Below are 25,402 nucleotides of genomic sequence, written 5' to 3' on the forward strand. Positions count from 1 at the left end.
TTTTGTTAACAAACTTTTCATTGAGTCTGATAGAAATACGATCTTTCTGTGCTCTCAGTTGCCCTGTTTCCCTTTTAACAATATTCCAAATTATTTTAATTGCATTATCAGTGGTGCTAATCTCAGACACAGTGCACACACTTCTGGACTTTTTAACAACTTTTCTTAATACAGTGCAGTAGTGACTGTTTCTGAATCATCACTCCTTCTAGCTATAATATAAATTTCCCTTTTCTGTTTACAAGATTTTTTTTATCATTTTTGTAAGCTATGGCATTTTAGATGGTTTCATATTTCGTCTCACATAATAAACACACCCTAAGCAACACAAACAAAAGTATGGCAATGAAATAACTCACATTTCATACAATCCACTAGCCAAAGACTGCTGGATTCTTTTGCATAAGACATGATTTGGCTACCCGTATTCAGTTATTACCATCACAAGAGATCGGCTTACAGGAGGCAAACTTCATACGACATGGTGAAAACGAAATATAATTTTTTTTTTATTTTTAACCTTCTGTTCCATCATTTTCATCATCGTATTGACTTCTTTATTTTTTTCTTATCATTCTTTTTTTTGTCTGGAATCTGCCTTTGTCACATATAACCTTCAAACGAGTTTCAACCAGGACTGCTCATCATGTCAGCTCTTATAGCAAAAAGAAGATTTTACAGTTTAGTTTTAGCACTGAAACTTAATTTTTTCTGTCTTGAGTTTGCTTATAAAGGTCAGTTTTAATCACCGTGGGAAAAGTGAGCATGATTAATAGTTCTGCTGCAGATTGCCGACCGCCATTTTCTTGAATACGAGGGTGATTTGAAAAGTTCTTGGAACGGAATAGAAACATCACTGAAACTTTTTTTATTTTTCAGTGTAGTCTCCTTGTAGATGAATGCACTTGGTTCAATGATGTTCCTGTGCCTTGATACCACCTCAAAGTTAGTTTCCTCCAGGCCTGCAAAATAGTTGTCAACTCCGGATATCAGTTCTACGTTTGAAGTGAATCTTCGTCCACCAAGAAAAAGTTTCAGTTTTGGGAAGGGATCAAAGTCTGACAGAGCCATATCAGGTGAATATGGTGGGTGTGGCCAAAATTCATACCTTAGTTCGTGTAATTTTTCCATGGCGATGGCACATGTGTGTGGGCACGCATTGTTTTGAGGGAAGATGACTTTCTTCCTTGCAAAACCTGGCCTTTTTTCGCGTATCTTTTGTTGAAACTTGTCCAGAAAGTTAGTATAGTATTCTCAAGTATTTGTTTGCCCAGCGGGGAGATAATCTACAGACAGAATCCCTTTTGCATCCCAGAACACTGATGCCATGACCTTTCCTGCTGAAGGAGTTGTCTTTGTTTTCTTTGGTGGCAGAGAGTAGCATGTTTCCACTGCTTTGACTGTTGTTTTGTCTCTGGGGTATAGTAATGCACCCAAGTTTCATCTGTGGTAACAAACCGGCACAAAAAATCTTGTTCATTTCTCCTAAAATTGGCCAAACATTGTTCTGATACGTCCATTCTCATGCGTTTTTGATCCAGCATCAAGAGTCGCAGCACCTATCTTGCAGATAATTTTTTCATTTCTAATTCTTCAGTTAAAATGTGACCCTTTTCAGATGACACCTGGTAAGTGTGAGCAATTTTGTGCACTTTCAGTCGGCGATCCTCCACGACCAATTTGTGCACTTTTGCAATGATTTCTGGAGTTGAGACCCATCTTGGCCAACCACTGCACAGATAATCATCTAAGCTCTCCCAACTCAATTTAAATTCATTTTTCCACCTGGCAACAGTTGAACATGAAGAAGCAGAGCCCCCAGTGTATTCTGGAAATTGGCATGAATGTCGTGTGCTTTCATACCTTTCTTTATGAAGTACTTATCACTGCTCGAATCTCGATTTTTTTTCCATCTTCGCAAATCACTACGCGGGAACTACAACAGAGCCACATCAATGCAACAGCTCTCCTCCAAGAACACTGATGTGGCACATGTTTACAGGCAACAGTCCAATGAATATCATGTGAACAACTCGTTGCGCTAGCACTGACCTCTCGTGGTGATTCTGAGAACTTTTTAAACCACCCTCATGCATTGCACATCAAGAGGTTGTGGTTAGGTTATGACATGAGTGTAAATTCAATGCTACAAAACATGTTTTGTCTACCACAGTTAAGTCATTGGCCATTTAAAATCAGCTGTGGACAGAACATCTCACGTTCCCACCATGCCTGATGGGAGCAGCTTTCAACATTAAACCATGTTACATGAAAAGCATTTTAGCACTTGTGAAGTGATCTGCTGTGGTTGTGTGTTGTCTTTAACCAATTGATAGCCAATGTGGCAACACTGCAGTACCAAGTGATAGATGTCAGCTATCAAGTAATTTTAAACAGACTATAGTATGGTATAGATCCATTGCAATACTGAGGGTGCCTACACACATGATTCAGTAGAGTCCCCAATGGTTGGCAATGGAATTTTTTCCCACTGTTTGTGCAACAATTACCAACCAATTTCTCAATTTGGCACGAGTGACAAGGGGGGAGGGGGCTGACAAGTGAATTCTGTTCTCCAAGACAGAGAGCAGAGTTTGTATTATTTTGAGACATGACAGATTGGATAGCTGGGGCAGATACAAAACCACAGTTGCTTCTTCAAAAAACAAAGATGGGACAGATCCAGTTGAAAGGAATATGAGTGAGTTCCATCAAATGAAGTGGCCATGTAAAATGTGGACATTACCCTAATCATTGTTAGGTAAGTACTTTGCAGTACAGTGATTTGACAGGAGGACAGTTGCTACATATGGCAATTTCTTGGACAAGGTGACTATTTCTCTTTGGATTGTGGGCAGAATGGCTTATAACCAATTTTAAAGACACTTTCCATTCTGCTTACGGATATTCCAAGTCCTTTGTTGTCTTTAATAGAATTGAAATAGCAAACTTCACAGTTTTCATTTCATCTTCCTGAACTTTAATTCCCTTTCCAAATTTCTCTTTGGTTTACTTTATTGCTTGCGCAGTTACTTATTGAATATCATGGGGTGTAAGCTACAAAAAAGTCTCACTCTCTTCTTACCTGCAGCTTCTCTTTCATGTCTTTCAAGGCTTATGACTGCAGTCTGCCATCTGTACAAATTGTAATTATCTTTCTCTCACTACATTTTATTCCTAATTCCTCAAGAATTTCAAAGAATGTCTTCCAGTCAACAGAGTCAGAAGTTCTCTATAAATTTACAAATATCATAAATGTAGGTTTGCCATATTATTGAGTCTATCTTCTAAAATAAGTCATAGGATCAGTATTGCTTCACATATTGCTGCATTACCTTGGAACCAAAACTAATCATCCCCAAGGTTGGCTTCTACCAGTCTGTCTATTCATCTATAAATATTTTGTGCCAGTATTTTGCTACATTGGATTACTGAACTGTTGGTTATATAATAATCGCATCAGTCAGCACCTGCCTTCTTTCAAATTGGAATTATTACATTCTTCCTACACCTTGAAAGTATTTACATTTACTTACACATGAAGTGTCATGGATTTCAGTACTTTTCAAAGGAAGCTGCTGTGCAGCAAAATTGTGGCTATATCAGTCGCACCGAGTGACACTTGCATTTAGAAGGAGTGCAGTTCAAATTCCCATCCAGACATTGAGGTGTAGTTTTTCTATGGTTTCCCTAAATTGTTTAAGGCAAGGACATAACTGATTTCTTTCCTCAATCCCAGCATGCATTCCATCTCTAATGTCCATCTCAGCAATAGACCATTAAACCCTGAACTTCCTCCATTCTTCTTTGTCTATGGCACCAACATTTTCTTCATTAGACCATGACTTGCTTTTGGTGGTTTCTACTTTGTGTTGTTCATTGCCTATATACTGCTACATGTTCTAGGCAATTTAAAATTACCGCGCTACCGCTACGGACGCAGGTTCGAATCCTGCCTCTGGCATGGATGTGTGTGCTGTCCTTAGGTTAGTTAGGTTTAAGTAGTTCTAAGTTCTAGGGGACTGATGACCACAGATGTTAAGTCCCATAGTACTCAGAGCCATTTGAACCATTTTGAACCAATTTAAAATTAAATACATAAACAATCCTATTGTCCGCATTTTCCAATTCTGTCATGGTGTCAGTTTTATTTACACAGTGTAACAGTTAACAGTTTCCAAAATTATACTGCATTTTTCAATTTTGTTCATTGGTATACTGACCGATCTTTAATTCTATTGAGACTTGTAAATATGTGTTAATATTTTTCAAATGATGTGTACCAAGTGGATCTTAGACATAAAGCATCTGAGATGCTATGTACTCTCAGTTTGTTCAGTAGGTGTCTTCTTCCTCAGCTTTTCTTATTTTTTGCTTCTTCCATTGCTTTCTTCTGAACTTCCATTCTTGCACTGTCTTTACTCTTACATTTCTGCTTCCTTTCTACCTTGCTTCTTCCTCTTTTTATCCCCCTTCTCTCGATTTATCTTCTCTTGTATATAACTTCTTCTACTTCCTCTCATCCTTCTTCTTCATCATCATCATCATCATCTTCTTCTTCTTTCCTTACTAGTATTCTATCTCTTCATTATCTTTTGTTTGTCAGACTTCCATCTGTTTATTTTCTACTTAGTGTCCTCTTCTTGAGCTTGAAATTTGCTTGGTTTGCAAGTAACATTTATTCAAAATGAAACTTCCTGGCAGATTAAAACTGTGTGCCCGACCGAGACTCGAACTCGGGACCTTTGCCTTTCGCGGGCAAGTACTCTACCATCTGAGCTACCGAAGCACGACTCACGCCCGGTACTCACAGCTTTACTTCTGCCAGTATCTCGTCTCCTACCTTCCTTTATTCAAAATGTTAGCTGTTATTGCAATCTTTTGCTAGTTTGATATTCCACACATTTGCCTCATTTTTCTTTCCCAAAAGCTCAGTGGGGCAAAGCAAAACTGTTTTATGAAAGATGTAGGGAGGATACAATCCAGTGGCCTGAACTGCTGGACTTGGTATACACTATGGTAACTTATAACTGACTTCCAGCAGACAATGTTGCAAGCTCCCTTTTATATTAAATTGCCTATCATTTACGTTAGGAATTCTTCCTCATTTTAAAACCTTGCACCTCATTTCTTCTGTAATGTCTTCAACAGATTTTTATATGTACTGGACTTATTTAACATTCTCATGTTCACATTTTTTCTGTTCGATTTCTCTAGCAAGGCATCCTCCTTTCGCAGCTGCTGTTCTGTTTAAACTGACAAATCACCTGTGTTTTTGGAATCTTTACTTTTTTCCTGCAGTTGAAATTTTAATTTCCATATTTCCTTAACTGTCCCTCTTGAAGCTTTTTTTAATTAATGCATCTTTCTCTAACTATTTTTGTGCTCCACCATGAAATTTTTCTGTCCATCTCCTTAGTGATACTGCTCATGATTTTTGTGGCTATCCAGTCCAACCTCATTGTACTATATTTCTGTACCTCTTTTGTGCAAGAGTATTTTCACTGCTTTCCATTCAATTGTACCTGATCCTGTTCATTTTCCATGTATTTCCAGTAGCTTTCTTGAGATCACAGTTGAGTTACCTGTTTACTTGTTTCATTCTTCTCCACAAATCCGGAATTTGGCACAAGTATCACCATTTTGTCCCTATCCTGGAGCTCAAGTCATCTATAAATTTCTGTCGTGTCTGTTATTTCAGCCATTATTTTCACTGGTAGTCAGTTCACATTTGAATAGTTTTCATCTGTAGTAGCTTCACAGCATAACACTATCAACAATGGAAGATTATGATCACAATGAATTACAGGCCCTACTGCTACTTTTTTTTTCACTGATTTGTCATCATTTGCACAGTTTATCCTGTGGTTATGGCATCTCCTGATATTGACATTCCTTGTCATTGTCCCAGGGTTCCATCGGTAAGAGAAATTGAGTATAGATTAAGACATGCCAGTTAATGAAATACTCGCTTCTAGAGCTCCTGTTCATTAACAAAACCTATAGGCAGTAATGCAGTCATCTAGCATAGACTAAAAACTGTAGTGTCAAAATACATACATGCAGATCAGAACAGTTCATTACCCAGATTATATTATCCATATAAAGTTTCATAAATTCCACTGCTTTTAAAATGAGGTGATGGTGGCAGATGCCCTTCTAAGCACTCTAACATAGTCTTAAAGTAGCTTTTAGCTGTCACTATGGTTTACTGATTGTTACCTTCACACTGCATGTAACAATCTGCATGGAATCGTTCTCTCTTGCTATTAGTTTTCATGCTGAAATTTACTGGCAGATTAAAATAGTGTGCAGAAATGACACTTGCACTCTTGCCCCATCCTTTCATGTCCACTACAGGAGAGCCTCTTTGGTGCTTAAAGTGGGTGAGGGGTACTGCTAATTTGAAGCTTTGAAATTGGTCTTGGGACATATGAGAATAAGTTCTTAGGTAAGAACCTTACTTGTGAAAAGCAAGAGTCCAGAGTCAAATCCCAATCTTGTGTATATGTTTTAATTTGTACAGAAGTTTAATTATCATTTCACCCTGCTACAGAAATAAAAGTATTAATTTTCATATTTATTAGTCATTTCAAAGGTGTGCATTGTGCTCAGCTTTCATCTTTGGTCATACATTTTGGAACATAGATATCTGCTAGAAGCCAAGTCATTAAAACAAAAATCTTTCACAGTTTTTCTTAATTCTCTTTTAAGTGTATTACTCGACAAGGAGTTCAAAGACAAGAAATTTAGCACAGTTGCTTCAAACACAGAAGAAACAAAGGTTAAATATGAAAGAAGTCAGAAGAAATCGAGTTCATCTTTTCTTTCACCAGAATTCAATAAACCAACTAAAGCAGTTAAAGAATTGGATGATCCTGAAACTGCAAAACATATGCGGCCAGTGAGTGCTTCTTTACAAAGATCTTATGATAAAATTAGAAGCGCATCTCCATGCAGAAGATCAAGATCTCCAAGCCCACGTTTTTCTGTGTTGTCACGGACTAGGCGCAAATCCTACATGGAACAGAAGCAACCAGTGTTCACTGACTTTGGATGGAATGATAGTAACAGAAATGTTGGTGATAAGAAGACATACAATATTCTTGCTCCTGAGAAAGAGGTTTGTGTTGAAAACATTTCGTCCATTATGTTCAATGAATGTATATTATCTTTTAATCATAGCAGTGCTCTTATTTAACTGTTCACGTAATTTGAGTGGAAGTATGAAACTTGTCTAGTAGAAAGGGGAACTGTCAGTAGGATATTAGGAAGGAAAGAGAAACAAGTGGAGGACAGGTACTACCAGTGACTGAGGACAGAGACTTGCTGAACAAAATTATATGTCAGGGTGACAATTTGCATCTGTGAAATCCAGGCAAGCTAGTGTTAGATGGGAGAATCCAGCTGTCATCTGTTTGAAGCAGCCACTGATGTTTGCTGAGAAGTGTTCCATAAAATTGGATTGTCAGACAGTGATGTTTATATAAGGCTTGGCTGTATTCAGAGATGCCTGTACCCATAATGGAATAGTAGGTGGCAGTGACACAGCTGAAATAGGCTGCATGGGTACACAGGACATACTCTGTATTATGGTAAGATTCTGAAAGTAGACACGGCATAAGGATGGACTAGAATATTTTTCTAAAGTCAATGAACTATGGAATACCAATTTTAGAGGGGTAAGAAGGATTTTGAAAAGAACTGCTTTTCGGGGTGCAGTGAAAGGTAGTCAGAACCCTGGTGGAACTGTTTCAGTACAGAGTAGTATCGTGTGAATGACTGGTGCTCCTTTCTGCTTGGTTGTGGATTATTAAGAGAATGAAATATTATGTCACAGGATCTCTTATTTTTTTACCAGTTTTCCAGGATTATGTTTGTTAAAATACCCTTAGCAAGGTGTTCTGCGTATTCAGAAATGGATTTTTTGTTACTGCACGTACACTGTATACAGATAATAAGCCTACAGAGGAAAAAACATCTCTGTTCTCATACTTCAGCCCTTTCTCCTCCTTAACCTTCATATTGACCCTCCCTATCTTTATGTTCACCTCACCTAACCGGCCCAAGAAACAAAGTTGCCTCAATCGAGCCACAATGTTGGGAGAATGTAGCTGTGTGTGTGTGTGCATGCATTTGTATGTAATATCTGTCTCTCTAAAGAAGAATAAAAGGTCAAAAGTTGTGTGGTAATATTCAACTTCATTTCTATGTGACTCTCCACTTCTTATTGTGCTGTGAATGTTTGTCCTTCCTTAAACTTTTGTTTAGTTACAATAACATTGCTCACTGCTCATCAACTGCTACACATGCACACTTGCAGCTAGTAAGTGATGTTTGTTCTTTGTCTCCAATGATATTAATGCTGACTTCTCTAATACTCTGTTTTCACTTGTAAATGTTTTATTAGTTGTGTAAGAATTTAAATTAAATATTTCACCAGCATTCTGCAGGTGTTTAAATGTAACTGTAAGTATTGTTGCACATTATCAACTTCTTATGTGTTACAAAAAGTTACAGGGATGCAGTGAACCGAAGATAATAGAACAGAAAAAAAATTAATAAGAAATAAGTCAAGTAACTGTTATTTTTAACTGCTGCAAACTTGCACAGATAATCTTTGCTGAATCAGTTAATATTTAACGTTCTGTGCTCTGATATGTGATTTTATCTTCCACTTACTAGCAATTTCAAAACTAAGAATCTTTACAGGTCCATCCCCTTGCGCTACAAGCATTAAGAAATAGACAAACTGAGATTGAGGAGTGCCTTGCTCAAGAATCCCAGGTACTAAATGCTGCCCAAACTCCAATGGTAGGTTAGCCCACATATGATGCATATCCATGGTTTGTAGAAGTAAAATAAGCAGCCTCCAACTTTCCCAGCATAAGATATATTATTACTATTTTAGTATTCCATGTGACAAAACAGCAAAGAGTTCCACAGTTCTCATGGAAACTGATATTGTGTACTGTGGAATAAACATTTGAAAGTTTGGGGTCAACTGAAGAATGAGATACAACTCATCGGCTTTGACCAATGACATATTTTACTCATAGATAGTAATTGGCTTATTATGAGCTGTAGATAATACATTGTTTATCTACTGTGGTGAAGCATCATAATTGCAAATAGAAATAAATGAATGAATGTGTTATTAGGAGACAGACATTGCGTATGCTTTTTGTCGTTCATAATAATTTTACATCATCTGCATGTATGTTTTGAATTATACCTTCATCTGATAATGATTCATTTGAACTACTGTTTCCTCTGCAATTGGTTCATATCTTACACTATGTAGGTCAGCTGAAGAATAGGATACTAGTACTAGTGAAAGCAATAAAAATGACGTTCATAATACTGGCATCGTGTACCTCAGTTGAACTACAAAGGTTGTATCCTATTCTTCAGTTGAGCTACATAAATCAACTGAAGTACAGGATACAAATTTTATGGTTGTCACTTTTTTTGCCTTCGCTAGTACTAGTATCCTATTCTTCAGCTGACCAACTGAAAGATAGGATACAAATTTTATGTTTGTCTCTTTTTCATCTTTGCTACTATTAGTATCCTATTCTTCAGATGATACTAGTACTAGCGAAAGTGAAAAAACTAACTTATGTAAAATTTGTATACAGGGTGAGTCACCTAACGTTACCGCTGGATATATTTCTTAAACCACATCAAATACTGACGAATTGATTCCACAGACCGAACGTGAGGAGAGGGGCTAGTGTAATTGGTTAATACAAACCATAAAAAAATGCACAGAAGTATGTTTTTTAACACAAACCTATGTTTTTTTAAATGGAACCCCGTTAGTTTTGTTAGCACATCTGAACATATAAACAAATACATAATCAGTGCCATTTGTTCAATTGTAAAATGTTAATTACATCCGGAGATATTGTAACCTGAAGTTGAAGCTTGAGTACCACTCCTCCGCTGCTCGATCGTGTGTATCGGAGAGCACCGAATTACGTAGGGATCCAAAGGGAACGGTGATGGACCTTAGGTACAGAAGAGACTGGAACAGCACATTACGTCCACATGCTATAGATTGTGTCCCGCCATGTCAAGCCAATAGATGTTGAATGTGGTGACCATCATTTGCTGCACACAATTGCAATCTCTGGCGTAATGAATGTTGTACACGCCGCAGTACTTCTGGTGTAATGTCGCCGCAGGCTGCCACAATACGTTGTTTCATATCCTCTGGGGTTGTAGGCACATCACGGTACACATTGTCCTTCAACATACCCCACAGAAAGAAGTCCAGAGGTGTAAGATCAGTAGAACGGGCTGGCCAATTTATGCGTCCTCCATGTCCTATGAAACGCCCGTCGAACGTGTACCTCACCCCTCATGGTAATGTACATGTGTGCCAGTGAAAAAGACCAATAAAAAGGTGTTAGCATGTAGACGTAATGTGCTGTTCCAGTCTCTTCTGTACCTAAGGTCCATCACCATTCCCTTTGGATCCCTACGTAATTCGGTGCTCTCCGATACACACGATCGAACAGCGGAGGAGTGGTACTCAAGCGTCAAATTTAGGTTACAATATCTCCGGATGTAATTAACATTTTACAATGCAACAAACGGCACTGATTACGTATTAGTTTATATGTTCAGATGTGCTAACAAAACTAATGGGGTTCCATTTAAAAAAACATAGGTTTGTGTTAAAAAACATACTTCCGTGCATTTTTTTAATGGTTTGTATTAACCAATTACATGAGCCCCTCTCCTCACGTTCGGTCTGTGGAATCGATTCGTCAGTATTTGATGTGGTTTAAGAAATATATTTTTGTGGCGGTGTTCGTAGCGACAAACAATTCACTGTAGAAACGGCTTGCGAAGTCACCGCCACACTTTTAATAGCGGGCCGACCGGTCCGCTGGAACAGTGAACAGAAAGATGAAAACCCAAACACTCTGATTAAGTAAAAGTCGGTACTTATCTTTATTAACGAAGATACAGAAACACAGTAGTGAACTCGGTGTCTACAGAAATCTGTCTAGTTCGAGTCGGAGCGGCTAGGTCAGCGTCGGCTGACGACAAACAACAACTCTGCTGCGATGAACACACAACTGACTAGCAAGTCCACAATTCGGTGGCGAGTATACAACTGAGCGGCGAATACAGAACTGTCCTAGCGCTCGCGACTCCAGCGCTTAAGAACCCAGAAGCCAGTGGTGGCGCGCGCAGACTTGCGGCGATTTCCTGTCTCGCTGGCGCTGCTTATGCGGACGGCGTCCGGACTTTGATGCTGCCAACCTTTTGGCAGCGGGCTCGGGTGGCATTACTGGCTAGGATATAACACTCCTCCCCCCCAAATCGCCGCACCGTCATTGAATAATGACATGGCGAGCGTCGACGGCGGGGGAGGGGTCTGGCCGCAGGCGTAGCAGAAGAGACCGGGGCGGAGACTGTTGTCGGTGGCAGTCCCCGGTCCGCACCCCAGCATTGGCTGCGCGGGGCCTCGGGAAACACCGACTGAAAACCGAGGTCAGGGTGCACGCCTGTGACCACGGGCGCAGCTTCTGGTACTGGACGCAACAAGGCGTCGGGACCCACGAAGAGAGGCAGCGTCTCCTGACGCTGCGTCGACGGCTGCTGAGTGGGCGCCGGACAAGGCGCTGCGGTGTCAGACTCCTTGGGGGTGCCCAAGGAAAGCGGCTGCAGGACAGGCTGCACAGCCACCGCTTGGGAAGGCGGCCCGGCTGAGGGGTCGACGTCCATCAGCTCCGAAGGCGGTGGCGACTGAAGAGGGACCGCAGGCGCCAGAGCGACCACCTGGGGCGCTCCCGGATGAAGCTGCGCGGGAGGCATCAACGGGACGGGCTGTCGGCGTGGTAGCGGCGACGGCTGCTGCTGCTGCCCTGGGGGCGGCAGCGAAGTCGGAAGGCGCGGCTGGAACCCGCCGCGGACCAAATCTGTGGACAAAGAACAAGCGGCAGAATCCGGGCGGCCAGCGCGGCGCAACTGGTTCTGACGCCTCCTGTGCACCCCAGTAGCACCTTGAACGGTATAAAAACCGCGACCCTGGACACTTATCACGGTACCACGTTCCCAACGACGGCGAACGTGATAAACTCTGAAAAAAACGGCGTCGTTGCGCTGAAAACGCGTGCGATGCTCAGAAGCGTAGGGTCAATCCGGGGGGGTGCAACAACCGTAGTAGGGTGCGATGACGACGGCCGTGGAGAAGCTCTGCAGGCAAAGGGCCGTCGCGTGGCGTGGTCCAGTACAACGACAGGAACGTGATGAGGGCCTGCTGACGAGAGTGCGTAGCATGAAGGCGGTCCATATGATCCTTGAATGTGCGTGCAAAACGTTCCGCTGCACCATTCGATTGAGGGTGGAACGGCGGAGTAAGAACATGGCGAATGCCAGTGGCAGAACAAAAACTTTCAAATTCAGCAGAGGTAAATTGTGGACCATTGTCAGACACTAAAACTTCTGGAAGACCCTCAATACAAAAAATTGAAGTCAACGCCTGTATAGTTTGTGCAGACGTTGTAGACTGCATGGGCACAACAAACGGAAAATTACTAAATGCATCTATCACGATGAGCCAACGAGAATTCCAATATGGACCAGCGAAATCAATATGTACTCGCTGCCAGGGACCGGCTGGGCGTGCCCACTCAAAATAGCGTTGAGGCGGAGCAGCTTCGTGTTCGGCACACGTCAAACAATCTGTAGACATCTGCGTAATCTGCTTATCAATGCCGATCCATGTACAATGACGGCGGGCAAGCTGCTTGGTGCGGACCACTCCCCAATGACCTTGATGCAACAAGTCGAGGACCTTGGATTGGAGCACTTGGGGAACCACTACACGAAGCTGGTCATTCTCGGTGCATAACAGCAAAACTCCGTGCGAAACAGACAACAGATGACGTTGCGGATAATAGCGACGAACCACAGGATCCGATATGTCCTTTGGCTTGGACGGCCAACCACATTGAACAAAACGTAATAGTAAACTCAGATGAGGATCCGTAGCTGTCTCACGTGCCACCTGACGATAATTAATCGGAAAATCCCGGAGGGATTGATGCTCATCAGCGTCAATCTGATGGCAAGAGTCGTCAGAGGAATCGAAGACATCATCCGCAGCAATCGGCAATCTATAAAGCGCGTCAGCGTTTGCATGCTGAGCTGTAGGGCGATACAGTATCTCATACTGGTATTGTGATAACAAAAGAGCCCAACGTTGTAGTCTCTGAGCTGTCCGCTGAGGAACTGGTTTAGACGGATGAAACAGTGACATCAGGGGCTTGTGATCTGTTACTAAATAGAATGGTCTTCCATAGAGGTAGTGATGGAATTTTGTGACACCGAACACAATAGCCAACGCTTCCTTGTCCAATTGGCTATAATTACACTGAGCTTTGTTTAGCAATTTAGATGCGAACGCAATAGGACGTTCGGTGTTACCGACTCGGTGAGACAACACAGCACCGAGGCCGAAAGAAGAGGCATCACAAGCTAACACCAGAGGCTTGTTAGGGTCGTAATGGACCAGACAACGATCATTCAATAAAGCCTCTTTAAGCTGCTGAAAGGCTGATTGGCAATCAGCTGACCACACAAACGGAACATTCTTACGGCGGAGACGATGCAACGGTGCAGCAATCTGTGATGCATTAGGTATAAACCTAATATAATACGTCAATTTGCCAAGAACTGCTTGCAATTCATGCAGATTGCGAGGGGCGGGCAAATCACGAATAGCTGCTAAATGTGACTGGGAGGGATGAATGCCTTGAGCATTAATAACATGTCCCAGATACTCCATCTCCGTAAGGAAAAATGAACATTTATCGATGTTGCAACGTAGGCCTGCCTGAGACAACACTGTAAACAAACACTCCAAATTACGGAAATGTTCAGCAGGCGTCCGACCGGACACAACAATATCGTCTAAATAGTTGCAACACGATGGCACATTAGCCAGAAGTTGTGACAAAAAACGCTGAAAAACAGCTGGAGCTGACGCACAACCAAAAAGCAAACGCAGAAAACGGAACAACCCCAACGACGTGTTTATGACAAAATACTGTTGTGATTGCTCGTCGAGGGGCAATTGCAAATATGCTTCATGGAGATCAATTTTGGAAAAGAAACGAGCTTCCCCTAACTTATCCATCAGCTCGTCCGATCTAGGCAAAGGAAAAGAATCAATGACAGTCTGAGGATTAACTGTCGACTTAAAATCAGCACACAAACGTAACTTGCCAGACGGTTTCTTTATAATAACTAAGGGAGAAGCCCACTGGCTCCCTGAAACGGGTTGAATAACACCGTTGTTTTGCCAACGACGAAGTTCATCTTCTACAGGTGCCCGGAGGGCGTGAGGCACTGGACGAGCACGACAAAATCGAGGCTGAGCATTATCTTTTAACGTAATATGAGTGGCAAAGTTCACAGCACAACCTAGTTCATCTTTAAATATGTCACTGTATCGTTTACACAAATCGGTTATGCTGTCTTGAGGAACAACAACAGAATTAATTTGCAACACATTGTCTTGGATAGACATGCCAAACAAGTCAAAACAGTCTAATCCGAAAATGTTTACACTGTCTGTAGCGCGGAGCACTGTGAATGAAACTGTTTTTGTATTGCCACGGAATGTGGCTGGCACGCTACATACACCTAACACAGGAATTTGTTCTCCACTATAAGTAGCCAAAGAATGTTTTGCCACTGAAAGTTTAGGGCGGCCGATAGCCGCATACGTAGCACTATTTATGAGAGTCACAGACGCACCAGTGTCTAATTGAAAATTGAAGGTCTTATCCTGGATGCGTAGCTTCACAAATAGTTTATTACACTGTCTCTGGATCGGTGCAGTGGAGGCGGAAGACACAAAATCAGCGCGTGTTCGCTGTTTACAACTCGTGGGTTGGGCGGGTGGAACAACAACTCCCGCTTCACTTGCAGTCTGTACATTACTTTTTACAGCGTTTGAATTACGCTTGGGTCGCATAGCAGAGGGCTGGGTGGGTGGCTTATTGCGAACAAGTTTATTACCCACACGAACCGTGGAAGAGTCTTTAAACGCGACCTTCTGGGCGGGCTGGCTTTGAAGAACATGAATATCCATGGGCTGGGCAGCACTAGAATTGTTCTTGCGTTTACGCAAACAAACAGTCTGGATGTGTCCTTTCCTTTGACAAAAGTGACAAACCGCGTTTCTTAACGGGCAACGTTCACGAGGATGAGCAAGAACACACTTAGGGCAAGACTTAACTCTATCATTTTGCACACGCGGCTGACGAATGTGTTTAACATGACGCGGCCGGCTAGTGTTTACAGTCTGACTCTGCCGGTGGGGCCGCGGGCGTGACATAACTTGCTTAGCACAGGCAATTTGAGAAATACATGGCTGATCTAACTCACACTCAGCATAGTCAAAAGTATCTTGGGCTTCAATGATGTTCATCACAGTCTCTAATGACGGGTCAGGCAACTTTAAGATAGCAGCACGAATACAAGAATCTGCAATGTTTTGAGTAATAGCGTCTCGTAACATGACATCACTGTAGGAAGCTCCACACACACAATTAAATCGGCACTGACGGGTGAGGCCCCGTAAATCTGTTAACCACTGTTTATTAGATTGATGTGGCAGTTTCTTTAATCTGAAGAACTTGAATCTGGCTGCTGCCACATGAACTCGCGACTCAAAATACTCAGCAAGCTTGTTAACAACAACGTCATAGTCTAAAGCTTCTGGCTGGGATTCCGGGAACAACTTACAAAGTAGTCGATAGATTTCCATGCCTGCAGTGGAAATTAAATAAAGCTGCCGCTCAGTACCTGTGATTTTGTAGACTGTCATGTGCGCCTGCAACTGCGCGAAATATTCTCGCCATTCTTCTCTTGATGCATCAAAAGCATGGAAAGGTGGTGCTGCCTGTGCTTGTTCCTTTTGTGTTGGAGGATTAGCCGCTTGTTTGGCGATTGCTTCCACCAGACTTTGTATTTGCTGACTCTGTAACAAGATCAACTGTTGTAATTCGGCAGACATAGTGAACACAAATTAAACCAGCCCCCAAAATTTTATCGCTATAATTAGTATAACCAGAAACAAGTTGAACCAGCCCTGCACACGAGTTCGGAAGTCCTCGTCGCCAGTTTTGTGGCGGCGTTCGTAGCGACAAGCAATTCGCTGTAGAAACGGCTTACGAAGTCACCGCCACACTTTTAATAGCGGGCCGACCGGTCCGCTGGAACAGTGAACAGAAAGATGAAAACCCAAACACTCTGATTAAGTAAAAGTCGGTACTTATCTTTATTAACGAAGATACAGAAACACAGTAGTGAACTCGGTGTCTACAGAAATCTGTCTAGTTCGAGTCGGAGCGGCTAGGTCAGCGTCGGCTGACGACAAACAACAACTCTGCTGCGATGAACACACAACTGACTAGCAAGTACACAATTCGGTGGCGAGTATACAACTGAGCGGCGAATACAGGACTGTCCTAGCGCTCGCGACTGCAGCGCTTAAGAACCTAGAAGCCAGCGGTGGCGCGCGCAGACTTGCGGCGATTTCCTGTCTCGCTGGCGCTGCTTATGCGGACGGCGTCCGGACTTTGATGCTGCCAACCTTTTGGCAGCGGGCTCGGGTGGCATTACTGGCTAGGATATAACATATATCCAGCGGTAATGTTAGGTGACTCACCCTGTATATGTCAACTGAGGTACTCCATGCCAGTATTACGAATGTTGCTTCTTTGGGTTTCATTGACCTATGTAGGTCAACTGAAGAGTAGGATACTAGGATTTTCTACTGTGAAAAAAGTGATATGCAACATTACGTTGGAAGTATGGATGTACATGATAAATGCCCATGATCTGTTTTCTCTGTACCACAATCATTTCTTTCTCAATATTCATCTATGGTTTTAAATCTTTGCAATTCATCATCTGTGGTAACTTCTGATGTCATTGGTTAAATTCAATGGATTATATCGCATCTCCCATATTCCCAAATTTTTATACTGACTTCATTGCCTTTCCAACTGATGCCTGTGAAAGCCCTTCATCTATTATGTTTATTACAATGTAAGTTCTCTTTTTTATAGCAATGCTCTTATTTAACTGTTCCTAGTTCTGTAAAATATTTTAGGTGCTCCACGGTAATGCATGTATATATGTAGCGCTAATAGAATTGTTGGTTAAACTTAAGAATTTATCGTCTTTGGGGAAATTTAGTAAAAGGAAACGTAATAACAATAAAAAGGGCTGTGCTAGCACATTTCCAGATGATGTACGAGTGGTTTGAAACCATCAGAAATGTGGTGCATCTTGCAGCTAATATATTCTAATATATTAACTGGGCGGTATTTATTGGGATATTATTTAGTGAAACAAATGTAATAACTTTTATTTGCAGATATGTCATATCAAGATGTGTGTGGCACAATGTTTTATTCAGAATTTATAGGAATTTCTTAAGTGATAGCTAGGTTTGGCCCTAACTGCACAGGTTAAATTGCTGTGAGTAAAATGAGCAGCAATGACATTTACAGTCATCATTGCCATCTACTTTTGGTGGGATTTTTGGACTATCTAATGAGTGCGGAGGTGGAGGTTAGGTTTGGACCTGACAGCACAGTTTAAATTGCTGCAATTGAAAGGAGCAGAAATGGTATTTACACTCATGATTGCCACACACTGTTTACAGTACTTTCAGAATATGTTCCTATTTTCAAGGTAGTGGCTATGACAGAAACTAATAGTACAGCAAAATTTAACTGCACTTTTGCCTGTATCATATCCTACAGAATTAAATTTTATTATGGCACCACATCCCTTTATATAACTAACATAATTATGGTATGTATCAAATGCCTTTCTCCCATTTGTCCCACAGTTTTATGCAGTCAGTCAGTATCACCTGTTGCCAACTGCTGTTCCATATTTTGCATACTTTTCTTAAAAAGTAATATTTGGTATACAGTGTGGCTAGTAATAGGAATACTTCTAATCTAAGGTATAGTGTCATATATGTTTATTTAAGATATATCCATGACTTTTAATCGCTTTCGGACTTCTGTTAAAGTGCACTGAGTATTTCCCTGTGATCAGTTAATTCCATATCTACTGTGCAATAGTATTTCAGTACTTCATGGTTATTTTGTGTTAAATTAGTGTTTAAATCTGTGTAATTGCTATTAGGTGGAATCTTCAATGCAGAATAATAGATGCTTAAAACATTTCATCACTAATCCAGTGAACACATGGTGTGTCGTGGGGCAATCACTCTGTTTTTAAAATAATTGAAAAGCCATGATCGCTTCAATCGTTTATTAGATGACCGGTTTCAGCACTCTGAAGGTGCCATCATTAGAATTGTGAAGGTATAACATAACAGGTTGAGTGAGGGCTTGCATGAGTTAACTATATACATTACAATTATTACAGAACCACATACCTGAAACATGGATTAACATTTATAAAACTGTATGGACATCATGGCATATGAGGCAGACCATCTGATAAAAACATTGTCACAACCAATAGGCGAGCAGTGGTAGTTTTATCTGGTGACTTCAGTTTTATATTTTATGGAAAGAACGACCATGAGAGCAGTTTTTTATTATTTTTTATTGGTTGTGACAATGGTTTTATCAGATGGTCTGCCTCATATGCCATGATGTCCATATGGTTTTATAAATGTTAATTCACATTTCAGATATGTGGTTCTGTAATAATTGTAATGTATATAGTGAACTCATGTAAGCCCTCCCTCAAACCTGTTATGTTAGACCTTCACAGATCTGATGATGGCACCTTCAGAGTGCTGAAACCGGTCATCTAATAAACGATTGAAGCGATCGTGGCTTTTCAGTTATTTTAATTTCATCACTAACTTCTGGTTTGTTTCCTAAGATGCAGTCCCGTCTTTGAAATGTACAACAAGCTCTGCCTAGGACTCACACAAAGCTTTCAAGATTGTGATATCCTTTATTCTGAATATTGTTTATGCCTACCTACAGAGGAAACTGTTGCTTACACATTTCTTTTTCTGATCTCCTTATCTTAATTTACTGTACCTTTTTTTGGGTATGGGCTGGATGCTTTGAAAGGTGGAATGAGTAACAGAATTGTGTTTAGTTCTCTTTGGTCCTAACCACACACAACATACTACTTCGAGCTGTCACACTCTTCCTGATTGAAGTACACACTGTCCGAACAGTATCTATTCATGCGTTCGAAGGTACCCACCCAATGTGAGGTGCTGGTGCTAGGAGTGGGGAAGAACCAACTGATCTGTGCTATGCTGTGGTCAGCAATGTTGTGTCGACCGCAACATGTTGAGCAATTTGGTGATCCAGTTGGATAGTGGCCAATCATGCAAATATGGCTGGTTAGTAGTCATCACAATGAATAAGAATTCTGCACAGTAATTGATCCACATGGATGCTTTTATGCATGGCCCTACCTTTTATTTGATAGGAAATACCTGTGTGTGAACTGCAGAAGAGGTGAAGTGGGATGTACAGTTTAGGTCTCACAACAATGTTATCCATGGGGAAGTGACCTGTGGGATGCAGGATTGGAAATAGGAATTGCATAGTGATGGTGTAGGATACTGCTTAGGTTTTTGGGTAATGGAATACTACTTGGGTGATGACGGTACAGTTTTGGGTGGGCGGGACATGAGGGGGGGAAGAGTCAACTTTGTGGTGAAGGGTGTAGTCAAGTTTCTCAAGCCCTCAGTATTATTGCATGATAAAAAGAGTATTAGTTTGTGGCTGCTTCACAATGGCTTTATTGGTCTCACAGGAATAAATGACATGGGAAATCTGTTATTGCCCTAGCTAGGCAGGATAATAAGTGCCTGGACAAGGTTGCAGCTGTATTGTGATAGGTATTTGTTTCCCACTGCATATGCTGAACCTACCAATGCCAAAGCTACAGGGGAGGGAGTTTTTAATGAGGTGCAGATGACACTTATCAAAAAAGAGATCTTAGAGTGTGTGTCAACATCTAAGAATATAGCTCATTGAGTTGAGAAGTACTGGGAGAAGTAGATTTGGAAGTACAGGACGAAGTTCTGATAGAAAAAGTGGATATCTCAGAAAATGGTTGGCCAAAAGATTTAGGAAGGAGGTGGTGGGTTTGGCATCAGTAGAGTAGTGGGAAAGGAAGTGTTCTATGATAGCAAAGCCATGTACATAGAGGTTGTTGGTGTACGGAGGCATAGAATCTACAGTGATAAACAAGGAGTGTGGTGTTAACGGGAAAGGAACTATAGGAAGGTAGTGTACAAAGTGATTAATGTCCTCGATGTAGGAAGGTCCAGTGCAGATACTTAACTGGAAATGCAGGTCATCAAAGACAGATGATATTTTGTAGTAGTATTGTATTTAGCCATGTTGGGCAAGTATGAGGGAGGCATTGGAGTTGGGTTTATGAAGCTTGGTGAGCAGTTAAAAGATGGATGTACATGGTGTTGCCAATAAAAAGAGGGAGATGGATTCAGCAGACAAGTTCTGTGGGATTGAAGATCAGCTGAGGATCATGTTGTTTTGTTGTTGTTGTTGTTGTTGTTGTTGTGGTCTTCAGTCCTGAGACTGGTTTGATGCAGATCCTGTGCAAGCTTCTTCATCTCCCAGTACTTACTCAACCTACATCCTTCTGAATCTGCTTAGTTTATTCATCTCTTGGTCTCCCTCTACGATTTTTACCCTCCATGCTGCCCTCCAATGCTAAATTTCTGATCCCTTGATGCCTCAGAACATGTCGTACTAACCGGTCCCTTCTTTGTGTCAAGTTGTGCCACAAACTCCTCTTCTCCCCAATTCTATTCAATACGTCATCATTAGTTATGTGATCTACCCATCTTATCTTCAGCATTCTTCTGTAGCACCACCATTGCCAGTCTACATTTTATATCTTCTCTACTTCAACCATCATCAGTTATTTTGCTCCCCAAATAGCAAAACTCCTTTACTACTTTAAGTGTCTCATTTCCTAATCTAATTCCCTCAGCATCACCCAACTTAATACGACTACATTCCATTATTCTCGTTTTGCTTTTGTTGATGTTCATTTTATATCCTCCTTTCAAGACACTCTCCATTCCGTTCAACTGCTCTTCCAAGTCCTTTGCTGTCTCTGACAGAATTACAATGTCATCGGTGAACCTCAAAGTTTTTATTTCTTATCCGTGGATTTTAATTCCTACTCCAAATTTTTCTTTTGTTTCCTTTACTGCTTGCTCAATATACAGATTGAATAACATCGGGGAGAGGCTACAACCCTGTCTCACTCCCTCCCCAACCACTGCTTCCCTTTCGTGCCCGTCGACTCTTATAACTGCCATCTGGTTTCTGTACAAATTGTAAATAGCCTTTCGCTCCCTGCCACCTTTAGAATTTGAAAGAGAGTATTCCAGTCAACATTGTCAAAAGCTTTCTGTAAGTCTACAAATGCTAGAAACGTAGGTTTGGCTTTCCTTAATCTTTCTTCTAAGATAAGTCGTAAGGTCAGTATTGCCTCACATGTTCCAATATTTCTACGTAATTCAAACTGATCTTCCCCGAGGTCGGCTTCTACCAGTTTTTCCATTCGTCTGTAAAGAATTCATGTTAGTATTTTGCAGCTGTGGTTTATTAAACTGGTAGTTCAGTTATTTTCACATCTGTCAACACCTGCTTTCTTTGGTATTGGAATTGTTATATTCTTCTTGAAGTCTGAGTGTATTTCGCCTGTCTCATACATCTTGCTCACCAGATGGTAGAGTTTTGTCAGGACTGGCTCTCCCAAGACTGTCAGTAGTTCTAATGGAATGTTGTCTACTCCCAGGCCCTTGTTTCGACTCAGGTCTTTCGGTGTTCTGTCAAACTCTTCATGCAGTATCGTATCTCCCATTTCATCTTCATCTACATCCTCTTCCATTTCCATAATATTGTCCTCAAGTACATCGCCCTTGTATAGACCCTCTATATACTCCTTCCATCTTTCTGCTTTCCCTTCTTTGCTTAGAACTGGGTTTCCATCTGAGCTCTTGATACTCATACAAGTGGTTCTCTTACCTCCAAAGGTCTTTTTAATTTTCCTGAAGGCAGTATCTATCTTACCCCTACTGAGCTAAGCCTCTACATCCTTACATTTGTCCTCTAGCCATCCCTGCTTAGCCATTTTGCACATACTGTCGACCTCATTTTTGAGACGTTTGTAATCGTTTTTGCCTACTTCATTTACTGCGTTTTTATATTTTCTCCTTTCATCAACTAAATTCAATGTTTCTTCTGTTACCCAAGGATTTCTACTAGCGCTCATCTTTTTACCTACTCGATCCTCTGCTGCCTTCACTATTTCATTCCTCATAGCTACCCATTCATCTTCTGCTGTACTTCTTTCCCCCATTCCTGTCAATTGTTCTCTTATGCTCTCCCTGAAACTCTGTACAACCTCTGGTTTAGTCAGTTTATCCAGGTCCCATCTCCTTAGATCCCACCTTTTTGCAGTTTCTTCAGTTTTAATCTACAGTTCATAACCAATAGATTGTGGTCAGAGTCCACATCTGCCCCTGGAAATGTCTTACAATTTAAAACCTGGTTCCTAAATCTCTGTCATACCATTATATAATCTATCTGATACCTTCTAGTATCTCCATGATTCTGCCATGTACACAACCTTCTTTCATGATTCTTGAACCAAATGTTAGGTATGATTAAGTTATGCTCTGTGCAAAACTCTACCAGGCGGCTTCCTCTTTCATTTCTTATCCCCAATCCATATTCACCTACTATGTTTCCTTCTTTCCCTTTTCCTACTCTCAAATTCCAGTCACCCACGACTATTAAATTTTCATCTCCCTTCACTACCTGAATAATTTCTTTTATCTCATCATACATTTCATCAATTTCTTCATCATCTGCATAGCTAGTTGGCATATAAACTTGTACTACTGTAGTAGGCATGGGCTTTGTGTCTATCTTGGCCACAATAATGCGTTCAGTATGCTGTTTGAAGTAGCTTACTTGCACTCCTATTTTTTATTCATTATTAAACCTACTCCTGCATTACCCCTATTTGATTTTGTATTTATAACCCTGTATTCACCTGACCAAAAGTCTTGTTCATCCTGCCACCGAACTTCACTAATTCCCACCATATCTAACTTTAACCTATCCATTTCCCTTTTTAAATTTTCTAACATACCTGCCTGATTAAGGAATCTGACATTCCACACTCCGATCTGTAGAATCCCAGTTTTCTCTCCTGATAATGATGTCCTCTTGAGTAGTCCCCGCCCGGAGATCCGAATGGGGGACTATTTTACCTCCGGAAAATTGTACCCAAGAGGACGCCATCATCATTTAACCATACAGAAAAGCTGCATGCCTTAGGGAAAAATTACAGCTGTAGTTTCCCCTTGCTTTCAGCTGTTCGCAGTAGCAGCACAGCAAGGCCGTTTTGGTTAGTGTTACAAGGCCAGACTGTTGCCCCTGCAACTACTGAAAAGGCTGCTGCCCCTGTTCAGGAACCACACGTTTGTCTGGCCTCTCAACAGATGCCCCTCCATTGTGGTTGCCCTACGGTACGGCCATCTGTATCGCTGAGGCTCGCATGCCTCCCCACCAACGGCAAGGTCCATGGTTCTTGGGGGGGGGGGGGGATCATGTTGGATTTCTGAAATGGAATCATAATGGTAAAGTTTGTAAGCAGTGGTGTTGAGAAGTTGGAGACCTCCACAATACCTATGATTTCAACAGCTGCTTCAGTAATTCCTCTTAGGAGCAGATTTTCTGAACAATGCAGGTACAAACTATCCATCCAGCACATCCTCCATTTCCACCCCCCCCCCCCCCCCCCATCCCCACTCTGCATCCCCTTCTCCATACTAAACCTCTACTAGTCCCATTCCCACTAATTTACCCTTACCCTCACTGTATCCTTTAATCCTCTCTCATTTTTCACTTCACAATCCTGTGTTCAGTCCTTGTACTTACCTTTTCCCCTAAATTTATCTGTCCACTCACCCTCCCACCTCCCTCTCCACTTTAAGATTGCCATTTTTTATTGTACTCAGTTTGCTCTTGTCACATGTCCATCCCTCTCATGCTTCCCATTAACATACATTGCCATGGACACCTTAGTCCTTTTCAGTTACTACAATCTTTTCTCCCCTCCCACCCTCCCTCCCTCCCACCTCTGCATCCTCCTTTGCCCATTCTTGTCAGCCTGAGCAACCACTTATAAACATCAGTGTTGCTGCAGCTGCAGATGGGTTAATTTGGGTGCCTGTATAGTTCTTTGTGGAAGAATGTGTTATACTAAAATGTAGACTTTCACGGCCGGAAATATCATGTTCATTATAATTATCCGGGCTGTTATGCCGTGGTCGGTTGATGAATTTTGTCTGAATTCCCAACGTTTCGTCTCCGACTGCAGGAGACATCTTCAAGGGGGTCCGTAGGTCAATGGAAGGTCCAACACACCCACTGGCTCGCTACTGACTGCCGCTAAATTCCGTGTCCGCGCGCTCCCATGCCGTGGCGTGACGTCACGTGTTTTGAAAACATCAGTGCAATTGGCCGCTATCGATCGCCGTTGCCATCACCCAGTAGTGGACGGGTGGTACACATCTTCTTTAACACCAGCATCCATATACCATTTAATTTCATGCCCTCCTCCTTTCGGTTGAAATTATTTGGGTGTTTAGCGATTTCAATTGCCTCCCTGTAGAGCCTTTCGTAGTATCCGCTTGTGGCCGCTAGTACTTGCGTCTCCTCGAAACGAATATTGTGGTTCCCTGACTGGAAAGCACGCTCTGCAACAGCTGATTGTTCCGTTTCCCCTCTTCTACAACTTCCCTTGTGCTCTTCCAAACGTTTAGAAACAGTTCTTTTAGTGGTACCCACATAAACATTAGCACAGCTGCATGGGATCCTATACACTTTTTCCAAAGGTTTGCGAGCGTCCTTGGCAGGCTTAAGGTATTCCTGTATCTTCCTGGTGGGCTTGTAAATTATGGTAATATTCCGCTTCGTCAAGATCCTCCCTACTCTTTCCGTTACATTTTTAACAAATGGCAGGAAAACCTTAGATTTTGCAGTAGCCTGTACGTCAGTATGATTTCTGCGTGGCTGCCTCAATGCACTTTTTATTTCGGCGGACGCATATCCGTTCTTCATTAGTGCATCGTGGAGATGCTCCATCTCAGTGTCGAGCAACTCAGGTTCACAAATATTTCTAGCTCTGTCCGCTAATGTCTTGATAACACCCCGCTTCTGTTGTGGGTGGTGGTTTGAATCCCGGTGCAAATAACGGTCCATGTGCGTGGGTTTGCGGTATACTGAGTGGCCCAAACTACCATTTTCGTTTCTAAAAACAAGCACATCGAGGAAATGTAATTAGCCGT

General features: G+C 41.6%; 1 protein-coding gene across 5 annotated transcripts in view; it reads left to right on the top strand.

Annotated features, from left to right (window-relative positions):
* The window catches only part of LOC124795100, a 145,859-nt gene that overhangs the window by 66,958 nt on the left and 53,499 nt on the right, over positions 1 to 25,402 (top strand). For all 5 annotated transcript variants that reach the window (XM_047258937.1, XM_047258935.1, XM_047258934.1 and 2 more), the window contains 2 exons: positions 6,715 to 7,123; positions 8,713 to 8,814. In XM_047258937.1, coding sequence (XP_047114893.1) covers positions 6,715 to 7,123; positions 8,713 to 8,814 — 511 coding nt within the window. The remainder of the gene's footprint in view (positions 1 to 6,714; positions 7,124 to 8,712; positions 8,815 to 25,402) is intronic.

Source organism: Schistocerca piceifrons, chromosome 4, assembly GCF_021461385.2.
Source record: "Schistocerca piceifrons isolate TAMUIC-IGC-003096 chromosome 4, iqSchPice1.1, whole genome shotgun sequence".
In the NCBI taxonomy this organism is placed as follows: domain Eukaryota; kingdom Metazoa; phylum Arthropoda; class Insecta; order Orthoptera; family Acrididae; genus Schistocerca; species Schistocerca piceifrons.